General features: G+C 37.5%; 1 protein-coding gene across 1 annotated transcript; it reads left to right on the forward strand.

Moving 5' to 3' along the window:
* Positions 1–4555: 4555 nt before the first annotated feature.
* LOC128651647 (bombinin-like peptides 1) lies at positions 4556–7220 on the forward strand. Its single transcript, XM_053704648.1, has 2 exons — positions 4556–4614; positions 6600–7220. The coding sequence occupies exons 1-2, from the start codon at positions 4556–4558 to the stop codon at positions 7066–7068; spliced, it is 528 nt and encodes a 175-aa protein (XP_053560623.1). The 3' UTR covers positions 7069–7220.
* Positions 7221–14824: the final 7604 nt, after the last annotated feature.

A 14824-nucleotide genomic window follows, 5' to 3' on the forward strand; every position in this document is an offset into this window, starting at 1 on the left:
AAGCAAAGAACATGTAGACATTGGGTATTTCTAAACTCAGGACAAAATTTAGAAACTATTTAGCATGGGTGTTTTTTGGTGGTTGTAGATGTGTAACAGATTTTGGGGGTCAAAGTTAGAAAAAGTGGTTTTTTTCCATTTTTTTCTCATATTTTATAATTTTTTTTACAATAAATTATAAGATATGATGAAAATAATGGTATCTCTGGAAAGTCCATTTAATGGCGAGAAAAACGGTATATAATATGTGTGGGTACAGTAAATGAGCAAGAGGAAAATTACAGCTAAACACAAACACCGCAAAAATGTAAAAATAGCCTTGGTCCCAAACGGACAGAAAATGGAAAAGTGCTGTGGTCATTAAGGGGTTAAACAAGGGATACCAATAGAATGCAGCACATTTGAAAATAAAGGTGTCTTAAAACTACATGCTCTATCTGAATAATGCAAGTTTAATTTTGACTTTCTTATCCCTTTAACATAAGTTTTTTGCCTATATATATATATCAATTATTTATTTGTGCACCCTCAGCTTTACTGCACTTGGTCTAACACACCTTCAGATTACCATGTGAGAGAATGCCAGAACAGGTTTATGTATCACGCCCCATAGAAGTTTATGGGGAAAGGGGCTTATCACAGCCATGCTATCCCACCTACATACTGTATATCAGCATGCCTCAAGCTTTTGCTTGAGCAATAACCTTTTAATTTCAATTTGTAAGATGATCCCAAAAATAGAAGCACTATTGATTTAACTTGTGAGGTGCAATAGTGCTAATATTTTTTATGCTCCACTTGTAATCTAGACCAAAGTAATCTAATGTCAGTAATGCAAAACTGACATGTTGTTACAAATGTAAGTATGTCATGTTGCACTAGAATGTTCCTTTAACACTAACCACTACTGCCTATCTAATCTCTAATACCACTACAAACCTAATCAAATTTCTATTTACCTTATGCATTAGCACAATAATTGATTCAGATCCCTAATATTTTATGTAATTGTTGGTGTGTATAGTATTCTATGTAGGGGATTTCCTAGATTAGAAGGGCTGTTCAATATTTAATTCACGGCAAAAGAATGAAAAATAAAAAGATTTATATTAGGAAGTATTTATAAATTACAAGAATCATGTTCAATAAATTATTTTTATAATATGTCAGATTTTTATGTAAATACATTTTCTCTACTTAAGTTAATTAATACAATGATCATCTATATAATCTATATATCATCTGTCTATTTAATCTATCTATCTATCTATCTATCTATCTATCTATCTATCTATCTATCTCTCTATCTATCTATCTATCTATCTATCATCTATCTATATATCTATCAGTCTATCTATTGATCGGTCTGTCTGTCTGTCTTGATATTAGGAAGTATGTATTAAAGGGACACTAAACCCAAGTTTTTGATTTCATGATTCAGACAGATAATACAATTTTAAACAACATTTCAATTTACTTCTATTATCTGATTTGCTTCATACTTTAGATATCCTTTGTTGAAAAAATAGCAATGCACAGGAGTGAGCCAATCACACAAGGCATCTATGTGTAGGCACCAATCAGTAGCTACTAAGCATATCTAGTCATACTTTTCAGTAAATTAAATCAAGAGAATGAAGCAAATTAGATAATAGAAGTAAATTAGAAAGTTGTTTAAAATGGCATGCTCTATCTAAACCAAGAAAGAAAAAATGTGGGTTTCATGTCCCTTTAATAAGCAGCCGTAGTGTCGGGTCAGGTGAGGAGGCCGACTAGTAGACACTTGAAGGAGGTAAGAGAGCCTCCCGGCTCCGCTCAGTATAACTGACTGTCTTTTCCACTAATACAGCGGCAAGGGAAGGAAATATACCACCTTGTGTTCTATAGCCGCATTGAAAAGGAAGTGACTGAAGGTATAACGAGTTTGTTGGCATTTGGGGGCACATATACAAGTGACTTGTGTTGGAGGATTTGAAATTATTCTAGCCCACATTGTCATTCTGGATCTTATTTGGGGATCCCCATAAGAGACAGTGATAGCTGAACACATGTTAGATTGGTATTCATAAAGCAGCTGAATACTGTGTCTTTGAATTCGAGAGATTGCAATGCTGAATGAATAGTGTGAATGCTGAACCGGTTTTAACATATATATGTTTTAGCGGTATATGTGACTTTTGTAATTTTTATCTATTTTTTCTGATTAACCATCGATGAGTTTGATTTTTATTGAACTTTATATTGAACTTTATTAAATTTTATATTGATTAAAATAACGATTTCGTTTTCATATTAGTACTGGCTCATTTACCTACATTATATAAAGGTGACATCGATACTATATACACTTAAGTGAGACTTATACCCATAAAGTGAAATTTTATATCTATAAATCCTACAGCGTTTTAGAGCCTTCTATATCCATTGTTTTTTATGATTTATATTTTTTGAATTGTCTAGGGAGGAGACAATCACCATAGTGAGGCTTAGTAGGTTTGGTCTAGCGCTGTACCCTATCCATTTTCGTTACATGTCCCTTTAATAACACAAATCATGTTCAATAAAATCTTTTTATAACACTTATTAATCAATATTTTATTTTTTATATGTCAGATTTTAATGTAAATAAATAGATGTGTTCAACTAAAGTTAATTAATAAAATGATCATCTATCTAATCTATCTATCATCTATCTATTTTTCTATCTATCTATCTATCTATCTAGCTATCTATCTATCATCTATCCATTGATCTGTAACACACACAAATAGTTAAAGACATATACTAAAACACATATGGACAAAAAAGCTAATTAATCATACACTCTTTGCAATACAAATTTATGAAACAAATCATAGTCAGTTGTTACATCATATTTTTTAATAAAAATCTGAATCTGTAATGTTTGGCTTTAATTAAGGTGAAACTATTTGCTTTTATAAAGTGAATGACTTTGCTAAAATCATTTAACACAAATATTAATTTACAATATTATTAGAAAATTTGTTCAGGCTAATTTGAATATATATTACTAATTAGACACAGATACTGTATATAAGGTGTAAATCCCTCACACCTAAGAGATTATCACATCAAGATATCTGATAACCTATAACAATATCCTGAGATCCTGGTAAGCAAATGTTATATCTTATACTTATATATTTGTAACAATTTTATTTATACTTCTTATGAGAGTGACCTTTATTTTACATTTAGTATAGATTTTTAATACTGGTAACTCACTTTTTTATGGCACCAGAGTAAAGAAACAACACAATATTAATAACAATTAAATTAATCAGATGCTTATTTATAACATTACACTGAATACTAAACATTATAAGGCTTTGTGGTGTAATCATGAAAATAATTAGCAATAAGGGATATTAGTAATCTTGTAGTTGTACATGACAGAACAATATCTTTATCTATAAATTAATACTGACATGATCTATGGAATTGTAATCAGACTAAGTGCTATTGCATTGTCTTGTTATCTTGCATTTGTTGATTATGCAAATCTACTGTGTTGACTGGTCCTTTAAGCTCAGTTTTATGTTAAAAATACACTTCAGATAGGCCAGGTCTCTCCTCCTTGTAGTCTGACTGCCTGGACGTTTTGTTAAAGTGTTTTCCAGGAGAATTTTGTTTATGTTGGGTGTGCGGCCTGGGAGCGATCCCTATTTTTGTATTTTTCTTTATCACTACTATGTATACCACTAGAGAGGATTCTTGAGAAATCCTCATTCCTCTTAATATTATGTGTACAATGATCTTTAGTTGGATGCAGTTTTTTGTTTTTTTTATGTTTATTCCTTTATATCGCTTTACAATAACCCCTGGACTTTAATAAGACTATCAACTTTGGTCCAAGTGTAACCTAACATATGGTTATAAGGGGATGTAAAATGAGGACTTTACCCAAATTTACACAATTTTTTTCAGATATGACGTGAATATCTTCATAACGCCTATTTCATGTATAATGTATGTTATTATCTTTATGTCCTCAATTAAAAATAAAAATAAAATACACTTCAGATAATAGAATAAAACAGTTTGCAAATATCATAAACATTATTTTGTGCAACTGAATGATTAAAAATCTATTTCATTAAAGGGACATGAATCCCTAATCTCATGTAAATGCATTTTTAAACATCTTTGCAATTTACTTCTAATATAAATTTAGCTTTATTTTATTGGTATCCTTTATTGAAGGAGTAGCAGTGCACTATTTGGAGCTAGTTGAACACATCAGTAAGCCAATTACAACAGCCATATTTGTGCAGCCACCAATCCGCAGCTAGCTCCAGCCCCTGAGCCTACTTAGGTATGCTTATCAACAATGGATACTAAATAAACAAAGCAACAGCAGTAAAATGGAAAGCAGTTTAGAATTGCATATGCTCTATCTGAATCATGATATTTTAATTTTGACTTTAATGTAATTGTGTTTTAATGTTTCTTTAATGAGATTTAAATCAACACATTTAGTAAAAATGTGATATGGTTCTAATTGTTTTTTTTTCTTTACTTTTAACAGGTAAAGATGAATTTTAAGTACATAGTTGCAGTGTCCATTTTAATAGTATCTGCATATGCACGAAGGTAAAATAAATATTCAAGGAAAGAACTATCAAAACTATTTATTTTAGATATGAATATTTTATTTCAGAGAAACTACTAAATATTCAAAAGAGATACTAAATTCTTAAAAAACGCAATGGTCATATTTCCATATGTGGTAATAATTTTGTGACATAAAGCTTTCAAAAATGTGTCTAATGTAAAGTGCTATCTGCTTCCATTTTCCATCCAGTACATATACACATTACATTATATGAGAGCACAAAAATGTAGTAAGATGTTAAAAGGAAGCTAACTTTTTACTTTCAACTTGTAAAACAAGCTAAGCCACCCACATAAAAAATGTACTCCCAGTGGTGTGCACTTGAACAGGAGAGCTAAATAGTGAGAGAGAGAGAGAGAGAGAGAGAGAGAGAGAGAGGGAGAGAGAAATAATCAGTTTTTAATAACTTAAACTAATTTGGTACAAATACAAATGCCTAAATACCCAATTTAACCCCTTAAGGACTAAGCATTTCAGACAAAAACGTTCCTAAAAGACCAGAGCATTGTTGGCATCACTACATTTAAACAGAAATAGAGCATTTTTTTATATTTACCTAACAAAACTATATCTTTTTTTTTAGTAGACAAACCTAATATTAACCTATGCCCATTTTGGTATATTTCATGCCACCATTTCACCAACAAATGGGACCAAATAAAAAAAAATTGTTACCTTTTTTACAATTTTAGTCTTCTCACTGAAATAATTTACAAACAGCTTGTGCAATCATGGCACAAATCATTGTAAATGCTTCTCTTGGATCCCCTTTGTTCAGAAATAGCAGACATATATGACTTTGGCATTGCTTTTGTTAATTAGAAGGCTGCTAAATTCTGCTGTGCACCTCACTTGTATTATGCCCAGCAGTGAAGAGGTTAATTAGGTAGCTTGTAGGGTTAATTTTAGCTTTAGTGTACAGGTTACCCTCCCACCTGACACATCCCCTCTCCCGATCCACCCCTAATTCCCCCCTATTGCCTCTCAAACAGCTCTCTTCCCTCTCCCACCCCACAATGGTCACCCCCATCTAAAGTACCTGCAGAAAGTCTGCCAGTACTAAAATAAAAGGCTTTTTAATATATATATATATATATATATATATATATATATATATATATATATAAATATAATTTTTTTAAATATCCTTTCTGCAGTGTAGAATCCCCCCTTACCCCCAACCTCCCTGATCCCCCCGAACAGTTCTCTAACCCTGCACCCTCTACCTATTAGACACCATCTTAGGTGCTGGCAGCTGTCTGCCAGTACCCAGTTTGACCTCATTTTTAATTTATGTCACCCATTTTTTTCTGTAGTGTAGCTGCCCCCACTTATTACCATACCCCCCTCCCCTTCCCAGATCTCTTTCCCTCAACGGATCCCACATAGGATACCCCTCATTGCCCCTCCTCCCTCCTTCCCCTTCACTGACGCAGCTTTTTTTCCCTCTTGTCTGTAGCGTGGCGTAGCGGTCCCACCCGCTCTTGCCCTCCTCCTGCCCCCTCCAGCGATGGACTGCCCACCCACCTACTTCCTTAAACAATCTGCACCACCGCTGTCTGATACAGAGAGAGCCACAGAGTGGCCCTCTCTGCATCGGTAACTCTGCAACTTAATTTCAGCAGTGTCCAATATACCCCATGTGATCTCGCTATTTTTAGTGACATCGCGGCAGAGAGAAGCCCAGGACTGCAGCAACGTACAGGGTACGGCGCTGGTTGTTAAGGGGTTAAAAAATGTAACTGCTTTTTTTATAAGCAATTACTGACGTCTGTTATTTGCTCAGTGGTACTACAGACTAAGCAAAAGCCATCAGAGCACCAGGTGTGTCCATCTGTCCTAATTAGGTAGAACTGTGCTTTCAGAAAATAAAATATATTTTAAAAAACAATAAGTAGTTTAATCTTAAAATGTTAAAGTCATAAAATTTGTTTACCAATCTGATTTATTTATTTATTTTTAGTGAAGAGAACGACATACAGTCTCTGAGTCAGAGGGATGTTTTAGAAGAAGAATCCCTGAGGGAAATCAGAGGTTACAAAAGTGCTGGTAAATCAATTTTAAACAGCTTGAAAAGACTGGAAGCCGCAATACAGTCTCTGAGACAGAGGGATGTTTTAGATGAAGAATCACTGAGGGAAATCAGAGGTATAGGAGGAGCCCTCCTAAGTGCTGGTAAATCAGCTTTAAAAGGCTTGGCTAAAGGATTGGCTGAGCATTTTGCGAATGGGAAGAGAACAGCTGAAGATCATGAAGTGATGAAAAGACTGGAAGCCGCAGTGCGTGATCTAGATTCCTTGGATCATCCAGAGGAAGCTTCTGAAAAGGAAACCAGAGGCTTCAATCAAGAGGAAAAAGAGAAACGCATTATAGGGCCAGTATTAGGTTTGGTTGGTAGTGCACTTGGAGGTTTACTTAAAAAGATTGGATAATTAAATCCAGAAAAACTTTGCTTTCATGAATATTTGTAAAATGAAGCCAATCAGATAACATATAATAAAACATAAATAAAGCACAAAAAAAGCTATTTAAACAAGCTGCATGTTTTCTACTCTGCTATTAAATAAAAATCATATGAGCAAAACTTGTTTATCATTTGAAATTATCATTAGCATTTCTGCTTAATATTTATGTAGTAAAGTTTATCTAATGATTTTTCTACAAAAGCCAACATAAAATCTATGGAAATATTTGTAGATAATAATTATATAATATTTTCTACAGGATTGTGTTTCACCCCAACATGTCGATACCTGGAAAACTAGTTAATCAAACAATAAGAAGCATATGATATTTATTTACATGATTTTCATGCACCCTATTTTCTTATGCACACTTGTTCCTCTAATCTTTTTTTTTTTTTTTTTTTTTTTAAGTTTTCAAAAAAGCTTTATTCATAACAAACAAAAGTACACATCATAATATGTATACATCATAGCATACCTCAGAAATATTATAATACAATATGTCGTTGAGTAAATGAATTATCAAGATAAACCCCTCTATTAAATGGAACAATTAAAACATAGTGATAACAATCTGCAATTTATACTCAAAGATGGGGGCCATTATTTAATAACACATTGTCTAGTTCGGTGTATTTCCTTCTGAACCCCCGTTTAGCACTTCAGACCACACATGGATCTACTATAAAGATACTTATAAACAGTTTTGGGGGTATACAAGGGTAAGATTTATCACAACAAATTAAAGACAAAACAACACAGAAGAACTTGTGTCAAGAGACACAACTAACCAGAAAAGATGTCATTTGTATAATTAGATGTACCAACAGCTATTATATTCCCGTATAAAAAGCAAGGTTCAGCAAATTAAACAATATATATATATATATATATATCCTTAGAGACATGTGAGCGAGCTATACCACAAGGTTATCTAGGCCATCTTAATGGAGATAGAAAGGCAAAGTGGATATGTCTTGGAATGTCAAAACCCTGCAAAACTTAGGTGGATTAGATATAATACTGTATCAGAGGTATTGTTCAGTTGCCCAACAAAATAAATAGATAGTACATTGCAATCATAGAGGGAGAATTTGATGTTAAGGCTGTTGGAAATATATATGAACAGTCAAATGGCGATATCACAACTTTAAAAATATATACATCTCCCCCACCCGCTACCGCGGCCGCCAGCCGCGAGTGAGGTAATACAGTGTGTTTGATATGCCCGCCATTAAAGCAATCTGCAACCTAAAAGTTATAATCTAAGAAAGCTTTTGCCTCCCTCTGCCTACACTCAGCTTACCATGACCAGGGCCTCTGGAGAGTAATGATGGAGTTAACGGTACAGGAACTATATGGTAACTTAGCAAATCATACATATTACGGACATACATGTAAAATTTTGAAGCATCAAATCAAGCGGTGATAACTTAACCAAACAGGGCGGCAAACCTTATAATTGAGTCCTTACGATAGTCCCAAGCAGAGTTTATTGATAAATGTGCAATAGAGGAGTATCATCCGCCCCCAGAGTAAATCTGCTTGCCGTATGGAGCATAAGCATCTCTAGAGCCGGTAAATTGGCAGGACTGAATTTCACCCCTCGGCAATTTAAGGTAATTGATAGCAATAGAGCCAGGGGATAATGTGGGGTAGTTCTTAGTCCCGGGAGGGCTGTACCGGGGGGCATGATCCTTCGCCAGCCGCACACTGTCTAAAATACAATCCGGATCCGTGATAAAGGTAGGTGAGCCTGGAGTCCCCAAATTTGCGGCTATCTCCGGGTGCCCCCAGAGACCACGTAGCTTCCACAGCAGCTCCAGGTCTTGTTCTGGCCTTATCCGCAATCCCGCTAATTCCATGGGGACAATCCCAGGGGTAAAAAGAGGTTTTTGCTGCTTACTTGCAATAACTTTTAGGTATGTAAGGTCCGGTTTCTCCGTCTGGGGATAGATCGAAGTGGCTCCAGGCGCCATCTTAGATGAAGTGGTGCTATTTCTCCTGCACAACAGACCCGTGTTTAGTGAGAAGCCAATCTCATGTAACTGATTCTGGTATGGCATTTCCTCTGCTCTGCGTTCACGCCACAGCGTAGTATGTTGCTTGTCTTCCCCAGGCTTTATATATACATCCGGCTCACCCATCACAGGTTGGTGTAGTACCGGCTCAGCAATTTTAGAAACTTCTAGTCTCTCCATTAGATTCAGTATGTCCTGCTCCGAGGGGGCTTTATCTATGAGTGCTTGCATCAGAGCTTCCAACTTGGCTAAGCGAGGGCCCCAGGCTGCAGAAAGGTCATTAACTTCCATTGTGGCCGGCGGATGTCTGCGACTGCACTCACTGTGTAATTACAATGCCCACAGCGGTATGCCGATGCTTAGTTAGAAAGTTTGTTGATTGCGGTAACAATGCTGTAGGTGCTCGGATTAACCAGTTCTGGCTAGACACCCCTGGGATCCAGGGGGGGGAACGCTGCCTGTGAGATCACCGCCGCTACAGGCCTCAATCGTCCAATTCCGCCTCCAGGGTCATAAACACAGCAACTAACGATAAGGTCTTGTATAAGTTCGTGCTGTATCTTGAGCTAGTGTCAGATGCTGTAGAATTAAGTAAAAAACCGGCGGATTATTGGCTTTTCACCCAGAGCTACAGAAGAGTGCGACTGCACTGAGTCGCTGCCTGGACACGCCCCCCGTTCCTCTAATCTTAATATAAAAACAATGTAAAACATGACCAAAATGTTAATAATTAAGCAGCTATACTAAAAAAACATCAAAAAATGTAGGACAGGAAAATATATTAACATTTTCATTGATTTTCAACATTGTTTAATTAGTATTTATCTCTTAAAAGCCCATTTATACCTATAATGAGTTGCATTTTTTGTTGGTTTGCACAGCTTTTGTTCAATTTTAAATCTCTGGAGGAAACTCCAGAGTTCTGATGACTTTCTTCACTATAAGTTCATCTTGAACTCTTACTATTCTGCCCTTAAAGGGACACTAAACCCAAATGTTTTCTTTCGTGATTCAGATAGAGCATAACATTTTAAGCAACTTTCTAATTTACTCCCATTATAACATTTTCTTTATTCTCTTGGTATCTTTATTTGAAATGCAAGAATGTAAGTTTAGATGCCTGCCCATTTTTGGTGAAAAACCTGGGTTGTCCTTGCTGATTGGTTGATAAATACATCCACCAATAAAAAAGTGCTGTCCAGAGTGCTTAACAAAAAAAAAGCTTAGATGCCTTCTTTTTCAAATAAAAATTGCAAGAGAACTAAGAAACATTGATAATAGGAGTAAATTAGAAAGTTGCTTAAAATTGATTGCATGCTCTATCTGAATCACAAAAGAAAAAATTGGGTTCAGTGTCCCTTTAATCTATATAAGCAACATTACTTCTCTACTCTTATCTCTACTCTTTCTTCAAACCCAAAACGTCTGTTTTCTACTTTCAATACTCTTCTCCGCCCACCCCCACCTCCCACCACAATTTTTCTCTCAGCTCAAGATTTTGCCAACTACTTTAACGACAAAATCGACTTAATCAGAAATGAAATCAGCTCTCAACATAATTCCGGTCTCCCACCCCCTCAAAAGCTCACAATCATCCAAAACCTACATAGCCATAAATTTAGCTCTTTTTCCCCTGTTTAAGAGGAAGAAGTTTCTGCCCTTATACTATCCTCTCACCTCACTAACTGTCTCCTCGACCCCATCCCCTCACAACTACTCCTCTGCCTCTCTTCTACCCTTACCCCTATACTCACACACACCTTCAACCTCTCCCTCAGCACTGGTATAGTTCCCACATCTCTTAAACATGCATTAGTCACACCTATCCTAAAAAACCTTCTCTCAATCCAATATCCCCATCCAACTTCCGCCCTATTTCCCTACCCCACATGCCTCAAAGCTTCTTGAAAAGCTAGTATATGCACATCTATCCTATTTCCTTACATTAAACTCCCTCCTTGATCCACTGCAGTCAGGATTTCACCCCCTTCACTTAACAGAGACAGCAATTGTTAAGGTTACCAATGACCTACTTACAGCAAAATCCAAAGGCCACTTCTCTCTACTTATCCTCCTTGATCTGTTAGCAGCCTTTGATACTGTTGATCACCCTCATTTGCTCCATGCCCTCCAATCCTTCGTTATCTGCGACACAGCTCTCTCTTGGTTCTCTTCCTATCTGTCTAACCGTACCTTTAGTTTAGCCTTCTCTGGGGCATCCTCTGCTCCCTTACCTCTTTCTGTTGGGGTACAGAAAGGCTCTGTCCTCAGTCCCCTTCTCTTCTCAATCTACACGTCCTCATTAGGTTCCTTAATAAAGCTCCACGGGTTTAACTATCATTTGTATGCCGATGTTACCCAAATCTTCCTCTCTGCACCAGAACTATCTCCTTCTTTGCTAACCCATGTCACTCTCATATCTTATCTTGGATTTCCTCTCACTACCTCAAGCTAAATCTCTCCAAAACTGAGCTCCTTATTTTCCCCCCTTCTTCCAAAATCTCCACTCCCCATGTCTCTATAACTGTTGATAACTCCATCATTACCCCAACCTCACATGCCCAATGTCTTGGGGTCACACTTGAATCATATCTTTCTTTCACTCCTCACATTCAGAACTTGGCTATAGTCTGCCGGTTCGACCTTAAAAACATTGCTAAAATCAGACATTTCCTTACACAAGACACAACTAAGATTTTAATCCACTGTCTCATCCTTTCCCGCCTCGAATACTGCAACTCCATCCTCTCTGGTCTCCCTAGCTGCCGCCTAGCTCCTTTACAATCCATAATGAATGCCTCTGCCAGGCTCATCCTCCTTACATGTCACTCTTCATCTGCCGCACCTCTCTGCCAATCCCTTCACTGGCTTCCTCTTGCCTCCAGGATTAAACACACAATTCTCAATCTCACACACAAAGCCCTCAATTTCATTGCTCTCCCCTACATCTCAGACCTTGACCTCTAGTTATCAAGCCGTCAACCGCAAATACGCTGGAATTCCACAGCGTATTTGTGGCGAGGCTGATTCGCCATAGTTATCAAGCCCTTCAGCCCGGCAAAAGTAGAATATAGTGACGTAACATACGATCCGCTGGACTCAGTCCAACCCAGATCGATGGTTACGTCACTACAGATGTTCCGAACGCAAGTTCGGCACAATCTGACTACTTTTGGTAGTTATCAAAGAACTAGCAGGTACTCTCAGCACTATTCCGGCCCAGTGTACCTGGTTTTCAATCCGCCGGCCTGGAGGCAGCGGATCCCATAGGAATCAATGGGAGTCTGAAAGCAGCGAGAGCTCATGTTCGCTGCTGCCAGATATCCCATTGATTCCTATGGGAAGTGTCTGCACCTAACACCCTAACATGTACCCCGATTCTAAACACCCCTAATCTGCCCCCCCCTAAACCGCCACCGCCAACTTTATATTTATTAACACCTAAACCGCCGCCCCCGGACCCCGCACAACTATAATAAATATATGAACCCCTAAACCACCGCTCCCAGACCCCTCCGCCACCTACATTATACCTATTAACCCCTAATATGCCGCCCCCTATAACGCCGCCACCTACATAAAGTTATTAACCCCTATCCTGACGATCCCGGTCCCCGCCACAAATAAATTAATTGTTTAACCCCTAAACCGCCGCACCCGGAGCCCTCCGCCACCTACATTACATTTATTAACCCCTATCCTGCCCCCCCTACACCACCGCCACCTACATTACATTGATTAACCCCTAATCTACCCCCCCTACACCGCCGCATTATATTAAATTAACTAACCCCAAAACCTAAGTCTAACCTTAACCCTAACACCCCCCTAACTTAAATATTATTTAAATTAATCTAAATAAATATTACTATAATTAACTAATTTTTTCCTATTTAAAACTAAATACTTACCTGTAAAATAAACCCTAAGATAGCTACAATATAATTAATAATTACATTATAGCTATTTTAGGGTTTATTTTTATTTTACAGGCAACTTTGTATTTATTTTAACGAGGTACAATAGCTATTAAATGGTTATTAACTATTTAATAGCTACCTAGGTAAAATAACTACAAAATTACCTGTAAAATAAATACTAACCTAAGTTACAAATACACCTAACACTACACTATCAATAAATTAATTAAATAAATTAACTACACTAAATTACAAAAAATAAAAAAATAAGAAGCTTAATCTACTTACACCTAATTTAAACCCCCTAATAAAATAAAAAAGCCCCCCAAAATAATAAAATTTCCTATCCTAAACTAAATTACAAAAGTAACCAGCTCTTTTACCAGCCCTTAAAAGGGCTTTTTGCGGGGCATTGCCCCAAAGTAATCAGCTCTTTTACCTGTAAAAAAAAGAAATACAATACCCCCCCAACATTACAACCCACCACCCACACACCCCTACTCTAAAACCCAACCGATCCCCCCTTAAATAAACCTAACACTACCACATTGAAGATCACCCTACCTTGAGCCATCTTCACCAAGCTGGGCACCACTGGTCATCCGATGCGGCAGAAGAGGACATCCGGACTGGCAGAAGTCTTCATCCGATCGGGGCAGAAGAGGTACTCCATCTGGCAGAAGTCTTCATCCAAGTGGGGCGGAAGAGGTCCTCCATCCGGCAGAAGTCTTCATCCATCCGCGGCTCCATCTTCAAGACCTCTGACACGGAACATCCTCCTCAGCCGACGGACTAACGACGAATGAAGGTTCCTTTAAATGACGTCATTCAAGATGGCGTCCCTCAAATTCCGATTGGCTGATAGGATTCTATCAGCCAATCAGAATTAAGGTAGAAAAAATCTGATTGGCTGATGTAATCAGCCAATGGGATTGAAGTTCAATCCGATTGGCTCATTGGATCAGCCAATGGAATGCAAGGTCAATTCTATTGGCTGATCCAATGAGCCAATCGGATTGAACTTCAATCCGATTGGCTGATTACATCAGCCAATCGGATTTTTCCTACCTTAATTCTGATTTGCTGATAGAATCCTATCAGCCAATCGGAATTCGAGGGACGCCATCCTGGATGATGTAATTTAAAGGAACCTTCATTCATCGTTAGTCCGTCGGCCGAGGAGGATGTTCCACGTCGGAGGTCTTGAAGATGGAGCCGCGGATGGATGAAGACTTCTGCCAGATGGAGGACCTCTTCTGCCCTGCTTGGATGAAGACTTCTGCCGGATGGAGGACCTCTTCTGCCCCGATCGGATGAAGACTTCTGCCGGTCTGGATGTCCTCTTCTGTCCCATCGGATGACCAGTGGTGCCTGGCTGGGTGAAGACGGCTCAAGGTAGGGTGATCTTCAATGGAGTAGTGTTAGGTTTATTTAAGGGGGGATCGGGTGGGTTTTAGAGTAGGGGTGTGTGGGTGGTGGGTTGTAATGTTGGGGGGGTATTGAATTTCTTTTTTTTACAGGTAAAAGAGCTGATTACTTTTGGGCAATGCCCCGCAAAAGGCCCTTTTAAGGGCTGGTAAAAGAGCTGGTTACTACTATTCGTAATTTAGTTTTAGGATAGGGAATTTTATTATTTTGGGGGGCTTTTTTATTTTATTAGGGGGCTTAGATTAGGTGTAATTAGATTAAACTTCTTGTAATATTTTTTTATTTTTTGTAATTTAGTGTTTGTTTTTTTGTAATATAGTTTAGTTTACTTAATTGTATTTTATTATAGATAAT

This window comes from Bombina bombina, chromosome 3 (genome assembly GCF_027579735.1).
Source record: "Bombina bombina isolate aBomBom1 chromosome 3, aBomBom1.pri, whole genome shotgun sequence".
NCBI lineage: Eukaryota > Metazoa > Chordata > Amphibia > Anura > Bombinatoridae > Bombina > Bombina bombina.